This window comes from Podarcis melisellensis (genome assembly GCF_964234715.1).
Source record: "Podarcis melisellensis genome assembly, chromosome: 5".
In the NCBI taxonomy this organism is placed as follows: domain Eukaryota; kingdom Metazoa; phylum Chordata; class Lepidosauria; order Squamata; family Lacertidae; genus Podarcis; species Podarcis melisellensis.
The window spans coordinates 305,356-326,814 of NC_138537.1; the positions used below are offsets into that span (position 1 = coordinate 305,356).

Below are 21,459 nucleotides of genomic sequence, written 5' to 3' on the forward strand. Positions count from 1 at the left end.
TCTGTTTTAAGGTGGCTTGTTTACTGTGTGACATCTGAACAACACATTGAAAGTTATAGTGTTGCATTCCAGGGCTGTCCTAAAACATTAGGCTCTTTGTACCCTTACAAGAGAGACGTGTGTGTAGTCATTTAATATAGATAAAATGGGGAGGGGGCCGTTGAAACAAGCTTAACCTTTCCACAAAAGTCCAGGCTGTGTGGAATTGCATGAAAGCGTTAGCACATCAGAGTCACTGTCTGGCTTCCCATTTGCAGTTTTATTTTGATGTTTTAAGTAAAAGTGTAGCTTCCTTTGACTGTAGTGAATGTTCTGCTCTTTAAAGCAGATTCCAGCTGCTGGTTGCACTCCAGCTCCCAGCCCCACCCCTGCCGGCCCTATTCTGACAACATCGTGGCGAAGTGACATTGGCCTGTATCCCACTTGATCCCAGTGAGCTGCATCTCCAGGGCAGCCACCCCCAGTCCCCTAGTTGGCTGGCTGAGATTGTGAGCCTCTGGGCAGGGATGTTGTCTGTCCTGTACAGCACTGACCCTAAATAAACAAGTCTAATACCACTGGCTTGCTTCCTCAAGCCATCCTGACTGCTTGCGAAGCTCCCCCTTGGCCCTGGGGGAGTTTAGCCTGTTCTCTGCTGGCCCACCATCTGTGGAAACCTCCTTTGGACTTCAGGCTCCTCTGCAAAGAGCGTGGGGAGAAATGCCTGCATTTGGAGTCAGCGCCTCTTGGTTGGCCTGGGAGAGGGGGAATCGGCTGCATGGTGCTGAGGCCAGAGGTGCCTCTCTGAGCCCCTCGTCTTGCATGCATTGATGGCCCTTTTCCTGCCAAGCTGCAGCATTTTAAAATACCAAATCAAGGGACATAAGCATTAATTATGAGAAGCAGAAGAGCAGAGGGGTCTCTGGGAGCTGGTGGCCCCTGACTTCCTCTGGGCATGTGCTGGAGGGATCCCTCCAAGTGAGCTCTGCATGAGTGCCGGTTCTGCACCAGGACATGGCAAGTGGAGGGGTCCGGGGAAGAACCTCCTCTACTCGGGTGGGGAGGAGAGAAGCTGCTTTTCAGGCCCCACCCCCAGCAGCTGAATCTCTTGTGAACAGTCTCATGCTGTCTTATAATCTGCCCAGACTACCATCCAAGTATAATTGATTAAGGTTAAGGCATTGATTCTATATGAATTTCTGAAGATTTTGTATCTCCCCCCCCCCTTCAGCCAAGTTCAAAACATACAGTGTAACACTTCTAGGCAATTGAAACCAGAATTACATTTTATGAACCTCCGTCCTCTGTCTGCCCGGCGGGAGGGGCTCAATCTACCATGCAAAAGGCTGAGCTGCCTTCCCTGCCTAAGCACTGCAGTGATGCCCTGCCGACTGCACACTCCACTGTTTTGCAAACGATTTTGATTGGTCAGTTGTTACCCATTCTTTGAAAATGCAGAGTTCATTCATCAAAGAATGGTATTTCATTGAAGCATGCGTTTAATACAGTCATACCTTGGATCCCGAACACCGCAAACCTGGAAGTGAGTGTTCTAGTTTGCAAACGTTCTTCCTGCAGGAACTTCCTGCAGCCAATCAGAAGCCGTGCTTTGGTTTCTGAATGGACTTCCAGAACTGATTCAGTTCGACTTCCAAGATACAACCATAGTTGATTTCTCAAAAGAGGGAGGATTGGGGTTTTAGGGCTATGTCGCGCTTGTGCTTATGGTGTAAGGCAGGGGTCTGCAACCCGCGGCTCCGGAGCCGCATGTGGCTCTTTTACACCTTTGCCACGGCTCCAGGGCGGATACTAGCGAGGGGAGGAGGCGCATTGTGCGCCCCGACACTCCCCACTGTGGCGGGCGCTGTACTGGCTGTGACGTCGCATGGGGCGGTGCGTGCGTTAGTCATGCACCGTCCCGACGTCACCTTCCCGATTTTGCGGCTCCCAGTTGTTTTTCTTCGGAAACGGGTCCAAGTGGCTCTTTTTGTCTTAAAGGTTGCAGACCCCTGGTGTAAGGGAACGGTCAGGCTCATCCTCCTGACTTTAGCTCAAGGCCGTGGTGGGGACTTGGTACTACTTCTGGGGTGTCACAATCCTCCCCCTCCAGCTTTAACAATAGGGATTGGAAAACACCTGATGGGTGCTGGCTTTTCTTTTTGGCTAGTTGTGTGGCACAGCAAAAGCAAGCTCCATCGACAAGGCTCCTTCTCCCTTCCCTGGCCTTGCAGGCTTTTCTTGGGAGAGGTGTGTGCTCACCCTGAGGGGAAAAGCAAGCTGACAAGCACCAGGAAAGCAGCCACACACCTCCCAACTTCCTCAGCCAAGCCAGGTACACATCAATTGTTGACTGCCCTTCCTGTGTTGAACCCACAAAGTCAAAAAGAGAACCCTCAGGGCAGCCTCTGGAGGGGCTGCTTCCTCCTTCCTTTTCTCTGCTGGAGGGACACCGCAAACGAAGGCGCAAAGAGTTGCCAGCAGAATGTTCAGCTGTGGGATACCTTCACCAGGCTCTTCCTGCTTCATTTGCTCACTGTCACTGCCGTCACCAGGATGCAACTGCAGGAGCTCTATGCAATGTCAGAGTGTGTTTTGGGTTGTTTGGTATTTAGAATAAAGTTCTTAATTTAACTGTATGTATTTTTGCATTCGTTCAGCTGCTGAGGCTGCAGCCAAAGGGGATGTTTCCTGTTGTTCTCCTTTGTGGGGCGGGGGGAGAAGTTGGACCCTGGTGGACTTTGAACCAAACTCTCCAAAAAGGTGGAAAGAGGTTTCCCAACAGAGTGCCATGGTTTTTTAACCATGTTTAATTTTATTTTTTAAGATGAGAGGTCATACTATTGCAAGGTAAATAATGGAGGAGCCAACTGTCTTTTCTGAAGTAGAATCATGTATGGTAAGCTCTCAACCTACTTTCCAGGGATCATGCCTGAAGCCAAAATTGCATATAGTCAAAACATTGGCAGTCCCACCATTGAAAACAAAGGCTTTTTTTCTGGACTCCTGCCCCTTTTCTTTCTTTCTTTCTTTCTTTCTTTCTTTCTTTCTTTCTTTCTTTCTTTCTTTCTTTCTTTCTTTCTTTCTTTCTTTCTTTCTTAGAAATAAAATGTGTGTAAGTTGCAGTTTAACTATACAGTGATACCTTTGTTTAAGAACAGCTTAGTTTATGAACAACTTGGATTAAGAACGCTGCAAACCCGGAAGTAGGTGTTTTGGTTTGTGAACTTTGCCTTGGAAGCAGAACATGTTCCGCTTCCTATTGAGTGTGTTCCTTTTGTAAATTTCCCTGCTGCTATGGGAAAGCATGCCTTGGTTTAAGAACGCTTTGGTTTAAGAATGACTTCCAGAACGGATTACGTTCGTAAACCAAGGTACTACTGTATATAAATCCTGGTCTGAAACAAACAAAATGCTTTCCCCAAAGCTTATTGAGTCCGCTGCAGGTGAATATTTGGGTCTTTGATGGCAAGGAGGGTTGGGGGCAGTATAACGTTACACTACAGCTCCCCAAATCCCTGACCATTAGTCTGGGGCAGTTGGGAGTTCAACCATGACTGGTGATTTGGGGTTGGAAAGGCAGGGGAAGGGATACATGAGAGCATGAGACTGCTGGCCAGTGGCCCATCAAGTCCAGCATCCTGTTCTCACAGCAGCCCTTAATAGGAAACCAGCCAGCAGGATCTGAGCACAAGAGGCCCTTGCTGTGCTTTCCAGAAACTGACATTCAGAAGCACTGCTGGCCTCAAACTGCAAAGGAAGAGCAGAGCCGCTGTGCCTAAGAGCCACCCATAGCCCTCTCGGTAAAATGGTCTAATCTTCATCTTTTCAAGCCATTGAGGTCGGTGGCCTTGGCAGCCTTCTGTGGGAGGGAGTTCCGCAGTTCAGTTGCGCTGTGTCTGGAAGGACTCTGTTTTGTAGCAGAGGAAGGGGCTGAGCACGATTTGTTCAAGGCTGGCGAGGTGGGAAGCCAACCCCCACGTCCTGTTGTAATCTGGATTAATGGGTGGGGGAAAGGGGGGCTTGTCTTTAGACCTGATGTGTTTGGTGGTTTCATTTTGCATTTCTTGTGTTGCTCAGCCGCCCAGCATAATGGCGCCATGATGGATTTAATGATGCTGATTCCCAGTGCTGGATTTACCATATTTTTTGCCCCACAGGGTGCACCTAGTTGGGGGGGGGGGGAATAAAGAAAAAAAAATCTCCCCCAGGCGCGGGGCTGGGGCTGCTCAGTGCGCCACAGGCTTCAGGATGCAGGCTGCTATCCGCAAGCCTAGGGAGCCCAGTGGGAATTCAGGCCAGGCTCCCAAGGCTTGCGGATAGCTTCCTGAAGCCTGGAGAGCGAGAGGGGTCAGTGGGCACCGACCCCTCTCGCTCTCCAGGCTTCAGCGAAAGCCTGCATTCGCCCCATAGGACGCACACACATTTCCCCTTCATTTTTGGAGGGGAAAAAGTGCGTCCTATAGGGCGAAAAATACAGTATGTATAATCTAAATAAGCTATAGCTTAGGGCCCCACTCTCTCCCCCCCCCCCATCCAGCAACAGTGTTTTGTGTTGTGTCAGCTCCTAGGATGTAAGTCATGGGCCCTGCCTGCTAGCCTGCTCCCAAAAATATGACTGCTTTGCTCCTTTCTATATACAGGGTGCCTACATTCTGCATGGATGGACTGGTTGTCTGGCAACATGTGCAAATGGCTTTAGAGACCTATTACTGTAGGTCCATCAATTTGTTGTTGTTTAGTCGTTTAGTCGTGTCTGACTCTTTGTGACCCCCTGGACCAGAGCCCGCCAGGCACTCCTGTCATCCACTGCCTCCTGCAGTTTGGTCAAACTCATGCTGGTAGCTTCGAGAACACTGTCCCACCATCTCATCCTCTGTTGTTCCCTTCTCCTTGTGCCCTCCATCTTTCCCAGCATCAGGGTCTTTTCCAGGGAGTCTTCTCTTCTCATGAGGTGGCCAAAGTCTTGGAGCCTCAGCTTCAGGATCTGTCCTTCCAGTGAGCCCTCAGGGCTGATTTCCTTCAGAATGGATAGGTTTGATCTTCTTGCAGTCCATGGGAGTCTCCTTAAGAGTCTCCTCCAGCACCAGAATTCAAAAGCATCAATTCTTCGGCGATCAGCCTTCTTGATGGTCCAGCTCTCACTTCCATACATCACTACTGGGAAAACCAGAGCTTTTACTATACGGACCTTTGTCAGCAAGGTGATGTCTCTACTTCTCAAGATGCTGTCCAGGTTTGTCATTGCTTTTCTCCCAAGAAGCAGGCGTCTTTTAACTTTGTGGCTGCTCTCACCATCTGCAGTGATCATGGAGCCCAAGAAAGTAAAATCTCTCACTGCCTCCATTTCTTCCCCTTCTATTTGCCAGGAGGCGATGGGACCAGTGGCCATGATCTTCGTTTTTTTGATGTTGAGCTTCAGACCATATTTTGCGCTCTCCTCTTTCACCCTCAATAAAAGGTTCTTTGATACCTATGAGGTCCATCAATTACCATCTCGCATATATTCAACACAAAAAGCAGCGGCCCCCTTCCCTTCCGAGCTGAGGGCCGCCTCCGGCCTCCCTCCGGCCCGGGCTCGGCTCCCTCCGCCTCTTCTCAGCCGCCGTCCTGAAAGGGGGCGGGGCTCCTGTTCTGCCTACGTCGCTCCGAGAGGCGTTCCGCTCGGCTGCTAAGCAACGGGGCCCGCCCCCTCCCGACGCGGCTCTTCCTGCTCCCGATTGGCTCACGCAGGACGCGAGGGCGGCGCGCGTTATGGACGAGCGCTATTGGCTCTCCGGGCTGCCCCTTATCGAGAGCGGGGCGGGTGGAGGAAGCCGAGGAAAGCGCTTTGGCAAGCCGGGATTGGCGCTCGCAGCCCGCACTCTCCCTTCCCATTGGCTCGGGGAGCTGCCCCTTCGGAGGCGGCCTGCGGAAGAGACCCCTGCCGCCGGCAGCCATTGGCTCGTGCGCAGCGCCGCCTGTGCCGATTGGTCTGCGGGTGGGGCGCTGGGCTGGGCTCCGCCCCCCTCTCCGCCCGTCCTGCGCCCCGCCCCCTCTCGCCTCGCCCCCCCCCCCCGGCAGAGCCGAGCCGAGTCCCTGAGGGAGAGAAGAAGGAAGGAAGGAGCGGCGGCGGGGAGGCAGCCATGAGGGTCGCCGTGGAGTTCGAGGAGTGCCTCAAGGACTCGCCCCGCTTCAGGTCCGGAGGGGGGCGGAGTCCGGGCCCGGGGGGGGGGAGGCCCCCGAGGAGCTGCCGGGGGGGGGGCAGCAGGGCAGGAGTCGCGGCTGAAGGGAGGAGAGCCCGCCGCCCTGCTCCCCGCCACAGGGCTCCCTCCGCCGGGGACAGCCTCTCGGGCCCCTCTCCACCTTCTCTGGTTCCGCCCTTCCTCTTCAGCAGCCTCCCCCAACCTCGGCCCTCCAGCAGTTTCGGGACTGCAACTCCCAGCATCCCTGACCCCTGGTCCTGCTAGCTGGGGAGGATGGGAGCAGTAGTCCCCAAAGAGCTGGAGGGGCGAGGTTGGGGATGCCCGCTCTTCAGGCTCGTCCTCCGGCGGGGGCAGAGGGGGCAGAGGGGGCAGCCTCCTCCTCGGCTTCCCCTCTGAGGCAGCCCGAGCCTGTGGCAGACCTTCAGGGAGCGGGGCGGAGATTGTCCCAGGCCAGGGGCTCCTTGGGGGAGAAGAGGCCATGAAGCAGATGGGGGCCTCCCTTGCCACATTTGGCCACGCCCAGCTGGGCTTTGGGGCTCAGGAGGACCTTGTAGCCGACACCAGATCCTTGGGGCATCAATGCTCACTTGGATCCAGGCATGCACAGGCTGAGTACCAAGAATGGCCTGGGTGCCTTTTATGGTCCTGTGGTTAAGACTTTGTCTCCCAAACCTGGAGGGCATTCAACATCAGGGTGCAAATGAGAAGCATCCAAATAAGTGGTGGATCCTTTTGTCAATATAAAACTTGTAGGAATCATTGACCTCTCCTAATGCTCAAATGTTCTGATGGACATGTGACTCTTTCGTATGTGTTAGACTGTATTTGCTAAGTTAGAGTGGGTGTTTCTGTGGATGGTTTGTTGGTTTGTTTGTGTGTTTTGACTTTCACAAGCAGCATTCATCTTGAGCTCAGCTGCTCTGGAATGCACGCAAGAAATAGACCGGAACAGACACAAATCTGTGTTACCCATCTCAACCAACCCACAGTAAGCGGTGTGGGGGTCTCGCACACCAACCAGCCAACTCTACCTGATCTTGTTTTCGTCCATTTTTGAGCCTCTGGTAAAAGCACCTGGTGTGTCCTCAGTTTGTGGTCTGCCTCTTCAGAAGCTTTGAAATATAGGGGAAAGAACAACTGTTAGCCCTATATCCAAATGCTGGAAGGCAACAAGAACCTTGTCCCTTCAATCTCCTACTGCCTGATTGGCTAGTGGCCTCAGATACATCCCGCCATGGTGATTCCATCATTTATTTAGGCATCTTGATGGTTTCTTTTCTCTAGTTGCCTCGGGCATCCCTGCCACTCTTTCCTCACCTTCAGTGTTTCCCATCTACACAATGGGATTTGTAATGCTGGCCTCTCCAGGGCTCATCTATGAAAGACGTTCTTCCATTGCACTGTCATTGAATCCACTTTTCAACATGTGGCTTTTCAGTCAGTGACTATCATGACAAGGAAAGCAGGATAGGAAGTAGCCACAGTGGCTGGAGGGAGACCTGTGCAGCAGAAGCCACCCCCAGATGTGAATAAGGGACCGTGGCCCCCAGTGCAGGGCTTTTATGTCGGCTGCTTGGATATATTGATGCAGGCGAAGCCTTAGTTAGACTGCATCCCCCCGTAAGTAGCAGGGTGCCTTCACAGAGCCGATGTGTTGGCTGTTATGGAGACATTTCTACCCTTAACTTGCAGGGTGTACCCACCCTTCCTGTACTGCTGTGTGCTTATGAGATGTTTGATCCCTCCCTTGCCAGACTGGACCACAGTGGCTCTTCTGGTCATGGAGGTTGTCTTAGATGGGTCACAGCCTGGAGCTTGGAAGGAAAGCTAGAAGGAAACACCCATGCAAGAGCTGGCTTATTCTGCAAACCGGCGGGTGGTTTCCTGCCAGATTTCTACCCACTTCAGTATGTAATTCTTGGAATCTGGAGCTGATCAAGTTTAGCTGTCCTTTAAAATGGTTCCTTTTGCTGCTCGCGTTTGCCAAATGAATAGAGATTTCTGTCTTGCTGTCATTTTACCTGGATACAGAGAAGCAAAGATACAAAGCTGTTCACAGGGCGGGCTTCTCAGGGCTTCTGCTCTGCAGGTGTGATTCTTTGTGTAAAGTTAACAGAGAAACGGTTCAGATGGGTAACTGACAGGGAAAATGGTCTCCAAGTTTTAAGACTCCTTGAATGTGTAGCTGAAATGGAGGAAGAAAAAAGGGCTGAGAGGGTTATTTTTGCCAAGTGCTTGGAGATTTGCAGAATAAGGCAGGCATAGTAGAGATGCTGTGTTGCTATGCCATGATAAACTCTGGTTTATTGTGAAAGATGCCAGCCCCAGGCACATTCATTCCTGTACCTTCTCCCAATCTGGCTTCAGGTTTCAATGAACCACTTTCGCATGGCATCTGAACCTGACAGACTACAGTTTTTTGAAACAAGTCTGCTTTGTAACCTGTACTTGAAGTTGGTTTGTTTGAAGGAAACCATAGTTAAGATAAGCTACCATTTGTCAGATCTAGATGATGTTACAAGCTGTGTTTAATCAGAAATTGGAAGTTCGAGCTCCTTGTGGTAGCGCTGGAAGAGGAGGAGGGGTCTTGTGTGAGTCCAAGGCTTACTCAGCCTTCTTCTCATCTTAATAAACCATAGTCTCTCCTATCTGGATACAGCCCTCTTGGTCTGTTGATGAGGCTGGAGAAATCTCAGGCACCACAAAACTGGATTCAGCTAGGAATTTTGCAGTCTCCTTCCAGGCTTCGCGGGGCATAACCTCAGTTTCCTTCTGACAGTGACCAGTGAAACTAGACAAGAGAACAGGCCTCAAGTTGACCCAGTTGTGCAAATGACGGATGTCAAATGCAGAAGTTGTTTCAGGGAGGGGCTCCAAGCATCAAACCCTAACCAGTGTTGCTACAGAGCAACGCGTCAGCAAACTTTTGTTTGGATTGTAAGGAGGAGGAAAATGCTTCTTCAAAGCACTGGAAAGCAGTATTTAATCTGCCACAGCTGTAAGGCAGAGGGAGCGGAGGCTTTGTAATGTGTCACTTGCCTTTTGTGCTCTAGTTCAGCGGGGGGGGGGGGCTGTGACCCTCCAAATAGTGACCCTCAGGATGGCCGATGGCAGTGAGGGGAGTTGTTTTCTCGACAACATCTGGAGGGACAAAAGTTCCCTGTCCCTCTGCTAGCCCAACAGACAGCAAAGACAATCTTATAGGCATTTTCAGAAGCATAAGCTATTTTAACTTGCAGCGAAATCCATTCTGTGAATCCCTGCAGCTTTGGGTAGCGCTCTTCTCCCTGCATTTGTCTTGCCCTCTTTTAAAGCCTGCCCAGTTGGTGCCCACCACTGTCTTCACGAGGGGCTCTAAGCCCTCAGGGGAGACTTTTCTGGGAGGTGCGGTAGGCGGAAGCAGAAGTGTTTTCTGCCAAGAACTACTTAAGTTAACTTGCCTTGGGATCCAAGCCTTTACTCCCAAAGATAGACCCTCTTCTTCTTCTTTTTTTGTAAATGTGCTTTACTGTTTTCAAAGAAAGAAATTAACAAATACAAACAGATTTTTTTTTAGAGGCATCAGGTAAGTCCCATATTTGGAAACTAAGGAGGGTACACTAACCCTAAGAACCTAACTCACACAATCTGGAGCAGTTTCTTGGTTAAAGGGACAGAGCTTCTGCTCCATAATGCTGTGGGTGCTGCCAGTGTGTCCTTGTGCTCTTGGGGCCCCAAGGGAAGAAGGAGGCTGCTTGACTGCCAGCACATCATCCAGCCACTCCTCTGCACGGCTGGAAACGGAGGTGGCTTTGCAGTCGGTTGCTGAAGCCCTGCAAATAGGATAGACCGTTTTGCAGAATGCCGACCCTCGATACACTCACATGCAAGGTGTCTCTCTGTGCCCCATTTGGCAGTGCCCTCCCCCAACCCCACCTATATCACGAGCTGCCTTAGTGCTTCAGATGCAGTGTTTTCATTTGGCAAACATTTAAAGCACACAGGGCAGCCACGAAGACTAAGAAAGATCTCCCAAGCAGAGGCTGGGGTTTAAACGCATGTTAGGAGCACGGGAAGCTGCCTTCTCCTGAGCTAGACCACTGAGCTCAGTGCTGTTGACTCTGGCTGGCAGCAGCTCTCCAAGGTCTCTGGCAGGGAGGCTTTTTCCCAGCCCCACCTGGAGGTGCCATTGAGGATGGAGGCTGGACCTGCGTGCAAAGCAGGCGCTGTGGGTGGACAGGTTCTGACCCCTGGGCGCTTGACACTTGGCTCTCCTTTCTTTCTGAGAGGAAGCTGACTTCTGGCAGCCGGATATCTCTGCTTATGAGAAAGTCCTTGAGGAGGAGAGACGGGGCTTCCCTGACCGTTCTCTGCTCCCTTCAGAGATGGAGCAATAATGACCTGCATTGGGGACCCTTTTCCATGGCAGAGGCTCTGTGTTCAGTTCACTCAGGTTGCTCTTTATTGCGTACATAATCAAATGAAATACAGTTAGAGGAGCAAGCATGGGGCGACTTTCAGTTTGATTCCTGACTGAGGGGGTGAACTGGAGGATTTCCGGACAGACCTTGCGTTCCCCGGCAGTTTTCTGTGGAGTGTCACAGGCCAGTCTCCCTCCTGATGCCTCCGTTGCTGCGGCATTTGTTACAATTACATCGGTTTGTGCGGTGTCTCGTCCTTGGCTGCTCCTCCAGTCTTGGATTGGGTTTCTCTGGTTTGTTGGTGCTGGAGCTCCTGCCACCCCCTTGACCCCACTGTTTGCCCTTCGCTTGAGGCTTGCTCCCTGGATGCTGCGCCTGAAAAGGGTTGGGGCCTCTGTTCCTAGCCAGGGGGCAGGGGATGGAGAACCAGGGTGGGATGGAGCAGAGCAGCCCAGGGGCTGGACAACCTGCCTGCCCCCCCCTTGCCCGCAGGGGCATCAGTAGCTGCCCTCACTGGGGGGGGGGCACCCTTCCCAGCCTCTCCCCCTTGCCTGCCAGGGTATAGCATTCAGCTCTTACTGGGCCCTTTCTCCGTTTTTTAATTGGGCACATCTTTTGTAAGGTGTTTTGTGAGCCTATTGGGAGGACAAAGCAGGGTATCAGGGTCCTAAGTAAAATTTCTAAAACATTCTGCCCATTGGGGAATCCTGGTGGCAGAAAAAGTTGAGCCTCCTTGCCGGCCTGCTCCATTTGTTGCAGGAAAAGCAGCCAAGGGAGAGGGTGGGATGGCAGAGCCAGGGACTGCCTTTCTCTTGGAAACGCCTGCTCCCCTCTCCTCAGCAGGCAGTTCCTCTGGCTTTCCATCTGCAAAAAGCCATTCAGGCAGGTGCTGGCTAAAGAGGATTTTTAAACTTACCCAAGCACTGCTTTCCTACTGAAGATGCCCTCACCCCCTTCTGTAAGTAAAGAAATGTGGCCAAGGCATGGCTGGCATCACCCTCAGAACCCTCCTTTCACGTGTCTGGGATGTCCTCCGTTGGTTCCTGGTACTGCTTGTGGGTCCATCTGCTCCAGTTGGTTGTTCAATGGGCTCCAGCCCTTCTGGATGCCACTGGTCCTTGAGGGAGAGCACAAACAGTTGTGGGTCAGGCCGGCCTGGGCCTCGTCACTCTTGTTGATGCCAGGCAAGAGGCACCTGCAGGTTGGTGCTTCTGCCAGAAGCATCCCCGCTCAGCCAGGTGGGGGTCTGTGCATCGCGGCTGGCCTGTGTCCGGGGCAGTCTCTTTGCATGGTGCTTTCTCAAAGGAGCCAAGTGAATAACATTCACTTTCTGGCAGGCTGCTGATGGCTAGGAATAATCTGAGTCAGCAACCTTTGCTGGATTTGCTGGAGAGGGCCTGTTTTGCAGCTTAGACCCAAATGAACACTTTGCCTCTTTCCCAGCCTCCTCCCCAATGGAAACAGTGAGAAGGGAGGAATGACCCTTTGCTTCATGGCTTTCGTCCCCTCTGACCCGCAGCTGCAGAGCCTGTCAGCTGTTTCCCCGCTGTGTGGTCCCCTGCAGCTAGACTGTGCGTCCCAGCTGCAGTGTGTGTGTGTGTGTGTGTGTGTGTGAAGAGACTTTCCTGGGTGCCTCTGCCCACTGGCTGCCTTCCTCACACCGATCCTACAGCTTCATGGAGATCAGAGTGTGGGCAAAGGGCTCTGTGTGAAAGGGGCATCGAAAAGGCAATTTTTTAAAAAAAGGTAGTCACCCTCCCTCCTAAATGGCAGGAGAGCCCTTTTCCACAAACGGGTTTGGCAGCGTCATGCCTGGAGTGGGGAGAGTGTTTCTGTGGCACCCGGTGGCAAATTGAGGTCCCACCTGGCATTGGCAGTTGCTGTTGACTCTGCTCTGTGGAGGCATCCTCTGAGAGGCGACTCATTTTGCAAGCAGCCCTGAGTGCTTGGCTGCAGTTGTTGACACCGAAGCCTTCTCCTTCTCAGAGTTGGCGTGCAAACAATGGGAATCTGGCCAGACCTAAATGGGGAAGCCAGTGCCACTGAAAACCCAGGGACTTCCAGGGGCCGAGTGCAGGGTGTCTCCCTCTGCTACACAGTCCTCCTCCACCCTGGGCCTCTTGCTTGTGCCAGGATGGAGCACCCGCATCCCTCAAACCCCTCCAGAGAGATCCACTGTAAGCCTTTCTGAAGTTGAACTGGCTGCTTTGTGTGTGGTGGGTCTTCTGTTAGCAACGGACGACTTTCCCAGGGAGTCTGGAGGGTGTGACATCTCAGTCTGTTTCTCCTCACAGGGCTGCTCTGGAAGATGTGGAAGGAGATGTAACAGAGCTAGAGCAGAAGCTGGACAAGGTGAGCAAACATCACCTGGGCAGTTCCACCCCCATCTTGCTCCTCAGAGGGTCCCTTAAGAGAAGGTTTGGGGAGGGAGAAGCAATGTTCTGTTGGGTAAGCGTAAATCCTTGCACTAGTGGAAGGGGGATATTGAATGCCACCCTTTAGGCCCAACTCCTAGTTGAAGCCAGTTCTGCTCCTGGAACCAGGGGGTCAACTAACTGCCAGTCAACTATTGAGGTGGGCATTGCCATGCGGAACACAACTAGTTTCTGGAAATCGCAGGTGGGCAGAGTGGCTGCCGTTGTGCTCACGTCCTGCTGGTGTGCTTCTCATGGGGGGGGGCATCTGAATGGCCCCTGTGAGAGCAGGAGACTGGACTAGATGGAGTCCCTTTGGCCGGATCCAGCAACAGGCCAGCAGGGTCTGTCCCATCCAGCATTTTCATCTGCCAAGGTGGTCAGCCAGATGTTGGAGGAAAAGGGCATTTGCTGTTCTTTGCTGCAGAGTAGATATGTTGAGAGACGACTGCAGCCCTGAGATAGGAAGACTCTGCTGTTTCTCTTTCAGTTAGTGAAGCTTTGCATTGCGATGATCGACACAGGGAAGGCCTTCTGCCTGGCAAACAAGCAGTTCATCCATGGCATTCAGGACCTGGCTCAGTATTCCAGCAAGGATGCCCTTGTGGAGGTAAGTGCCCCCTGCCAAGTGGGCTCAGAGGAGTTCCATATTCTGGAGTCTAGAGCTTCCCCTCGCCTGGGGAACTGGGGGGGGGGGGCTGCCCGCCTGGGCGCCTGAGTGTGGGAGGGGGCGGGGGTGTGTGTGGAATCTACAGCCCATCCAGGGAGGAGCTGTTCCTAAGAGAGTGTAGGAACTTAAATGGGCTCCCCATTAAATATCTGTTGCTTTCATCTCCTTAAACTAAGCATACTTGGCTCTTCAGCCTTTAAATGGTAAATATATCTGTTAGTTCATGCTGACCCCTTGAGAGAAGTTGGAGAAGAGGAATGTTTTCAAGAGCAGAATCCCGGCCCCCTGTCTCTGCTGTCTCTGCTGTCCCGTTTGGGAGAGGGGCTTCCCTGCTTTTCCCTGGGCAGGAATAATCTGGCTGGCCTTGTTGCTTCTTCTCCCTGCCCCCCCCCCCCTTTGCAGACCAGCTTGACGAAGTTCTCCGACAGCCTTCAAGAGATGATCAATTACCACACTGTAAGTTTCAGAAGTAGCTCCGCTTTTCTCCTCTATGGATTTAGAAAGCTGCTTGATAAAGATGTGAAAGTTTTTCTTCCCTGTGTTTTGAGGACACTCCAAGACACTTAGAAATGAAATGCCTCCTTAATAGATTTAAAATCTCTCTCTCTCTCTTTATTAAAAAAATGTGTGTTTTGAAGTCCCGATGGAGCGTGTATGACTCGGTTGTTCCAGCTTCCTGGAACATCGCAGCTCTTGGCACTCTCTCCCGGTTGCCTTGGCTGGCCATCTGGAAACTCTGCCTCCCTCCCTCTGTCAGGCATGGGGGTGAATCTGCAGCCGGAGTCTGTGTGGGGCCTTGCACATCTTAATTTCTAGCCTCCTTAACACAGAGGCTTTGTCAGAGATGACTCCTGCAGCCTCGTGGCAGCCTGCCCAATGGTGTGGCTGTTTCTTTCAGCTGCAGCGAAAGAAGGAAGCGTCCACCATGCATCTTCCAGGCATGGGGGGAAAGAAGAGAGATGCAAGGAAGTGAGGGGCTCTTCTCCCTCCCCTCGACATTTTTGCGGCTTGTTTGCGCAGTCCCAGAGCAGGACTCTGGAGCCTGGAAACCCCAAGTTTCCATCTCTCAGTGCCCCCTTGTGGAAGGCACAGGGCAGCGCTAGCGGGGAAAGGCAGGAAGAACTTCAGTGGGGAGACTGAAGGTGTCTTGGAGCAAGAGGCATCCAGAGAGTCCTGGCAGCGCTTCTCCAAAGCTGAGAGGGCATGCGGTGGGGGGTTCCTGCCTGGGGCGTCCTGCACGCAAGCTGTGGTCCGAGGGAAGCCTTCTTGGCCCCGGCGCAATAACTTTCCTTCTGGGCCTGTTTAGGAGGCTGTGGGTTGGGGCCCTTCTTGCTAAGCCAAGTGGAGGGGTGTGCAGTGTGTGGCCTTTGAGGCAGAGGCCAAGGGAGGGAGCCAGGTGGGCCCAGGGGTTCAGCGCAGGGCTGCAGTTGCTCCTCCGGCAGGTGCTTTGCCCCCCCCTTGCAGCCTCACTCCTGTTGCGCCTGCCTTCCGTTTCTGATCCCATTTGGGAAGGGGAAATCCAGGACTCAGGAAAGGTGGGGGCTTTATGTTCTTTTCTCTTTTTTGCCATTCAGTCAGCTGAAAGATGTGGGTCCAGCTGAAGGGGCTCCATTGGAAGCAGGGAAGTGCCTGGCAGCCATGGGAGGAGTGAGGAGAGGCCTTGGGAAGCCTCGAATGTGGGGCTCCTCCCCTTGAGCAGCTTGCAGAGCGTTGGGCATGGGGGGGGGAGGCAGTACTGGCAGGGTGGGTTTGGGTTGGGGGTTCACTGGGCTGCTGCATCAGAACTGGTTGTCGTTGGTGGGGAGAGGCCTTTCTCTGGCTGGTCTGTTGAGTCATAAAACTATTCCTGTCCTGTCTTTTGGTCACTGAAAGGGTGGCTTATGGCATTATAATCCTACAGTAGCAAATGCTAAAGAGAGAGCGTCAAATGATGCTAAAGAAAATGAGGCAGTGGGGAGGGGTGGGGGTCACAGTCCAGAGCTAAAGCCGACTGCCTAAAGCCCTCCAAGGCTCATGGAGCCAGCCGTGAAGGTGAACATTGATACTGTGTGCTGAAAAATAGTTGCGCAGCCAGTGAAGTTGTTCAGGAGCTGCTGAGCGAGATTCCCTTTGGCGTGTCTAGTCACCAACTGGGCAGCTGTATTCTGGACCAGTCGCTGCTGGAGCTGTCTTCAAGGCTGCTCCATAGGCAGCCCATGGCAGTAGCCTAACCTGGATGCCAACAGTTCATGCATGGCAGAGGGCAGGCAGCCTCTGTTGTTTGTACCTTCTCTGGCTCCATGGTGAGCTTGCCGTATAATCTGAAATATCCCTTGAGTTTAAAAAAGAAAAGGGAAAGCTGGCAAATTGCAGAAGCTCATTCTCTGGGATCTGTTGCCTGGGGACCCTTAGAGAACCGGGAGGAAGAGGAGGCTAGCGGTGCTGGTGCCTGGAGTGCCTTTGAGCCTAACTCTCCAAGCATTTCCTCTATTTCAGATCCTGTTTGACCAAACACAAAGATCAATTAAAGCACAGCTTCAGACATTCGTTAAAGAGTAAGTAAGACTTGTTCTTAAAGAGTCTTGGGGGTGGGGGGGTCAGGCTTCCAGGAGGGGCTGTGGGCCAGCTGGACTCTTGAGCAGAGGTTGCATATCTTCAAGGTTTCCTCGTCACTTGGACATGCAGGTGGTGCAAGATCTTGCCTTACCATGGAGTTTTCTCAAGACTTCTGACGCTGGAGAAGAGGCATCCCCAGACTCGGCCCTCCAGATGTTTTGGGACTACAACTCCCATCATCCCTAGCTAACAGGACCCGTGGTCAGGGATGATGGGAACTGTAGTCTGAAAATATCTGGAGGGCAGAGTTTGGGGATGCCTGCTGGAGAAGAAGCAAAGGCTTTCCTGCCATGGAAGCCAAAGCCCAGCCTGGGTCTCCCAGCCTGGGTTGAGCTCCCTGTTTGTTCCTCTGCCACTCTTGAGCCACGATGGAAGTGCCAGGCCTCATTCTGCTGAGCCCCCTCCCTTGCCCCCAGGTAGGCACTCCTGTGCCCGCTCTCTCTGTCTGTTGTGCCCTCCCCGTCCATGAAGCCGTCTCTGCATTCAGCCCCAGTTCCCCTGTGAAGCCGCCTGGGCGCTGCTGTGCTGCGAAGGGCAGCTGATGGAGGGCAGCCCTGTGTTTCCTTTGTGCTCTAGAGATATCCGAAAGTTCAAAGATGCCAAGAAGCAGTTTGAGAAAGTCAGTGAAGAGAAGGAGAATGCCCTGGCCAAGAACGCCCAGGTCCCACGGACAAAGCAGCACGAGGTGGAAGAGGCCACCAACATCCTGACGGCCACCAGGAAGTGCTTCCGCCACATCGCTCTCGACTATGTCCTGCAGGTGGGCTGCCCTGGGGGGCTTTGGGAAAGGGCCAAGGAAATGTGTTGCTGCTTCTGGGGGACTCTGGGGATGGGGCTCCTCTGGCAGAGGTGGGGCTGCATCAGGCAGAGCAGAGGTCTTGCTTGGCTTAGCAGCAGACCCAGAGGCAGGCGGAGGCAAAGCCCAGGGAGAGCCAGGGGGAGAGAGGGCTGGCAGTCAGGCCTTGGCTGTGGGCGGGTGAAGGCTCTGAGCAAGTCAGGAGAAGCTCAGCAGTTACCTCTAATGACTTGGGTATTCTCCATGAAGTCCCCCACTGCCGGAATTGGCGTGGGCAGGGGTCTTTGTGGAAGGCTCGCCTGGGGCCAGAACTGGTGTTGCTGATGAAGAACTGGTGTTGGCTGTTCCTTGGGTTATGGGCTGTGAGCAACACCACTGAACCCCTTCAAGAAGCCAGGACAATTGGAAGGACAGCTGCAGGGTGATGAGAGCCTTCGGAGGGGAGTGTTCTGCCTTATTTTGTTGCCCTGGTTTTACGGATTTCTTTGTTCCTGATGTCCAGAAAGATAAATGTGCTTCTTTAAAAAGTAGCTTTGACTGTCCTTCCCAAAGTTAGTTGCCCTTCTAGCAGCCTCACCTTGACTGGTGCAGGAAGAGGAAGCTGGAGTGTGTCTGGTGGCTAAACAAAGGGCTTTGGAGATGGAACCATGGTCAAGGGAAGGGTCTCTCAAAGCTGCAGAAAGAAGACCCAAGTGGGGAATCCTCCCTGGCATAGCTGGAGAGAGCTCTGGCTTGGAGAGGAGTCAGGCCGGTCCTCTTGGGAGGCCAGTGAGCCACCCGCCTTTGCTGGAACTCCGGGTTCTCTGGGGCTGCAGGCCCAGCGGGTGCCTTGCAAACAAGAAGTGTCCCAGGTGCAACCTTGGCTTGAGCTGGTCTTGAGTTTTCCATCCTTCTGCTTGTTTTGTGACTCCTGCTGACAGCCTTGCGCTGCTCCTGCAGAAGCTTCTAGCTCTTCCTTCCCACACTCTGTTGCTGGCATATTAACACGATTCATTTTGCCCCCTAGATTAATGTTCTTCAGTCAAAGAGGAGATCAGAGATCCTAAAATCGGTAAGCTTCTCATGTCCCCGCCAGGAAATACTGCAGGGTTGGAAATGATGGGCGACTGTGTCCCTGAGGGACCTGGGTCTGGTGCCAGGCCTCGCTCCTGTGGCAGCTGCTGAAAGTGAGCGGCTGTTTGCGTGAGGCCAGTTTTGCCAGGAGTAGGAGGGCAGAGGGAGGGTGATGAGAGCTTGGCATCGAGGGCGGGGCGTGAGGGATGCTGGAAGCCCCCTGAGACCTTGCCTCTTCCTCCCTGCCAGATGCTGTCCTTCATGTATGCCCACCTGGCCTTTTTCCATCAAGGCTACGACCTTTTCAGTGAACTTGGACCCTACATGAAAGACCTTGGAGCTCAGGTAACGACTGCAGTGGGTGGCTGGGTCTCTCTCCCGGGGACGGAGCTGGCCTTCATGCTCTCTCCTCTGGCAGTGGAGCAGGGCTCTCTCCTCCTCCTCCTCCTCCTCCTCCTCCTCCTCCTCCTCTGCTGCTCCTGCCGTGAGAAGGGCTGGCCAGGCAGCTGGCTCTGGAGCGGCTCAGGCGGCATGAGTCATCCTTTTCTCCAGCCGGCCCTTGCGCTGCACCAGCCCCACCGCAGGTCCCTGGCACCTTGGCTATTCTGGGAAGCCAACTCCTTGGAGCAGCGGCAGGAAGCGGGCAGGCCCTGCCCAGCCTCAGGTCGGGAATCTGGCAGGTAGGCTGCCAGGGGAGGGGAGCTCGCTTGGGCAGGGGGGCATCCTGGCACACCGAGCAAGGCGCCCCACCTCTCTGGCCCTGGAGGCACAGGAGCCCTCACTGCCAACTCTCTTCCTTTCTTACAGCTTGAGAGGCTGGCTGTAGATGCTGTGAGGGAGAAGAAGGAGATGGAGCACAAACACTCCACCATTCAGCAAAAGGTACTGCAGGGGACGCAGGAGGCAGCCAGTCCACCCGCTTGGTCTCTCTCTTCTGGCTGCATCAAAAAAGTTTCCCTGTGTGCTCCCGCTGCCAGCAGGGCTTCCAGGGCACTCTCCCAGCCCCCAGCCCCCCAGTGCCAGCTGCCCAGGGGGCACTATGGGGAGGGAGAAGCCAGGGCTGCCCAGGTCTTCTGTGGTGGCCGCCTGCTACTCGGCGGGACCAGAGTCTCTCCAGCTGCCAACAGAAGCCGTCTCTGTAGAAACAGTTAGGCTCCTAGAAGGTTGTCCCATGTGTTAAGCTGGACTGGGTGCTGTTTATTTTTAAATTTAGGAATTGCCTTTTACATGTTTGTCAAGGCAGTTTACAAACATAGCTAAAAATAGTTTTTAAAACAGTGCAACCACCCCTCCCCAGAAACAGTCACAGAGAGGTTTGAAAACACCACTATGATTGCTTTTGAGTCTCTGCCCTTGAAAATGTAAGTAAGCAGCCCATTCTGAAGCTGGTCTGGGGAAGACCCAAGGCAAAAGAGAACCAAAGTAGTCAAAATTTATCTTCTATACCATGAAAATAAATAAAAACAGTATTTTAAAAGAGAGAGAGGGAGAAGCAAAGGGCTTTCCGTCCTAGTGGCTGCTGCGTTTTGGGCGGAAGTCGGAGGTGTCCTCTGCCTCTCAGCTTTCTCAGGGCACAGGCAGGATTCTGCTTTTCCGCGTGATGGAGTTGCAGATCCCTGGGACTGTGAGAGCTGCTTCTGGAGGACCCCAAAGGGACAAACTCTTGTCATCTGACTCAGGTGGCCGCCTGCCTCTTTCCACCAACCTGACCCAGGAGCTGCCACTTCACTTGGCTTCAGAAGCAATTTGAGACCCCCAATTCTCCTTCCCTGCCCAAGGCAGGGCTGTGCAGGATTTCTTGAGTTGTGGGGCTTAGCTGCCCCACCATCTCCCCCACAGCTGCCCTCCCATGTCAGCTTGCAAGGGGAACCCTAACAAGATAGGAAGAGTCCATTTCTTTGTGAATGAAACCTTCAGGCGTGAAGAGTCTCCGCTGTACCTGCCATCTCCAGAAGGGAGACTGGTGCCCCATATGCTGCCGCTCACTTTCCACTTCATGGCAGACTGTCTTATTTTGGGGTGAGGGGGACTGGCCTGGGAGATGTGCCCCATCTTGCTGCTCTTGTTGAACAAGGTGCCTCTTTTCTGCCAGGACTTTGCCAGCGATGACCCTATGCTAGAGTACAATGTGGATGCCGCCAGTGGCGTTGTCATGGAAGGCTACCTCTTCAAGCGAGCCAGCAACGCCTTCAAGACCTGGAACAGGTACCCGGCTTCCTCTTCGGCCTCCTCCTCTTCCTGCCGCTACCACTGTCTGTGGCCTGGGCTGGGCTTTGCTGTGTGCTCCCCCAATACAGGCTGCTTTCTTCCCCTTCCCACTTGTGGCTCTCTGGCCTCTGAGGCAGATGCATCACCTTCTGTCGCCTCCCCTCCCCACAGGACTAATCCCTTTAACAGCACATGGAGGGGGTCACAAATTTGCACCCCTAGTTTTGCTGTCAGTGAGCTTCTCTCTGCTGGGTTTTTTTGATCATCATGCATTTTTCTGCCCAAATCCCCTGTTAACCAGCGTGTCCTGCCCCTGGGTCATGTTTCCTTCCTTGCCATGCAAGCAGCAGGGGAGTGTCTGCCCAGCTCCTTGCCTGGTGAGCTGATAGCACCTGGGGGATTTTAGTAAAGGAATGAATTGAACTCTTTTCCCTATTGGGGTCTGGGTCAACCCTTTGCCAGGCTGGCAGTGAGCTTAAAAGTCCAGATCAGGCCTTGTTGGGGAAGAAGCCAGACTTGGGCCTTGTTCTGTGCTTGGTGTGTCCCTTCAAAGGGTCAAGCAGGGGCTGTTTCTGAGCTCCGGCCTGGCAAGTGGAGGGCTCCCCGTGGTGAAGAGGTGGCTCTTGCCTTGCCCATTGCACCCTTTGCAAGATTTCCAACCTGCCCTTTGCCACGAGGTTCCAGGAAGAGCTGCACCTTCGGGAAGCATGGGTGTCTGAGCTCTTTGAGGTGTGCGTGGTGGCTTTGCTCTTGGGGGGCAGCAGGGTCTACCGGGGAGAGGGCTGCCTTGAGGATGGAAGGCTCTCTCCAGAGATGCCCGCCTGGCACCTGCCTTGTCCTCCCGGTGCCAGCCAAAGAGCAGCTGAGACAAAATCCCAAGTCTGCTTGGTCTGGCATCATCTGGCTCATCAGATCTTCCTTTCTGACTGTTTATTATTGTTCTGCTTTGTGTTTAGCTCTGTTTTGATTGTGTTTTCCTTTGACATACGCTGCCCCTGGGATTCCTGTTGGAGAGGAGGGGCTGTCTAGAGGTTTCTTTAGTTGCAGAGAATTCCCGCATTTTCTTTCCTGTGTGTGTCTTGGAGGGCTCCACGTTGCAGCAGCTTCCTAGCCGCTCCCTGGGGTTCCTTGGCTGCCGTAAGATGGCCATGAGAAAGAGAGA

General features: G+C 53.3%; 1 protein-coding gene across 5 annotated transcripts in view; it reads left to right on the forward strand.

The window, feature by feature from the left end:
- Window positions 1-6,014: 6,014 nt before the first annotated feature.
- The window catches only part of ACAP2 (ArfGAP with coiled-coil, ankyrin repeat and PH domains 2), a 29,230-nt gene continuing 13,785 nt past the window's right edge, over window positions 6,015-21,459 (forward strand). For 4 of the 5 annotated variants that reach the window (XM_081910924.1, XM_081910926.1, XM_081910928.1 and 1 more), the window contains exons 1-10: window positions 6,015-6,154; window positions 12,856-12,913; window positions 13,466-13,585; window positions 14,048-14,101; window positions 16,121-16,179; window positions 16,817-17,000; window positions 18,043-18,087; window positions 18,339-18,434; window positions 18,897-18,971; window positions 20,182-20,294. In XM_081910924.1, the coding sequence (XP_081767050.1) occupies window positions 6,102-6,154; window positions 12,856-12,913; window positions 13,466-13,585; window positions 14,048-14,101; window positions 16,121-16,179; window positions 16,817-17,000; window positions 18,043-18,087; window positions 18,339-18,434; window positions 18,897-18,971; window positions 20,182-20,294 (857 nt within the window). In that variant the 5' untranslated portion in view covers window positions 6,015-6,101. Of the gene's footprint in view, window positions 6,155-12,855; window positions 12,914-13,402; window positions 13,586-14,047; window positions 14,102-16,120; window positions 16,180-16,816; window positions 17,001-18,042; window positions 18,088-18,338; window positions 18,435-18,896; window positions 18,972-20,181; window positions 20,295-21,459 lie in introns of all 5 variants that reach the window. The other variant, XM_081910927.1, reaches the window with a different exon arrangement.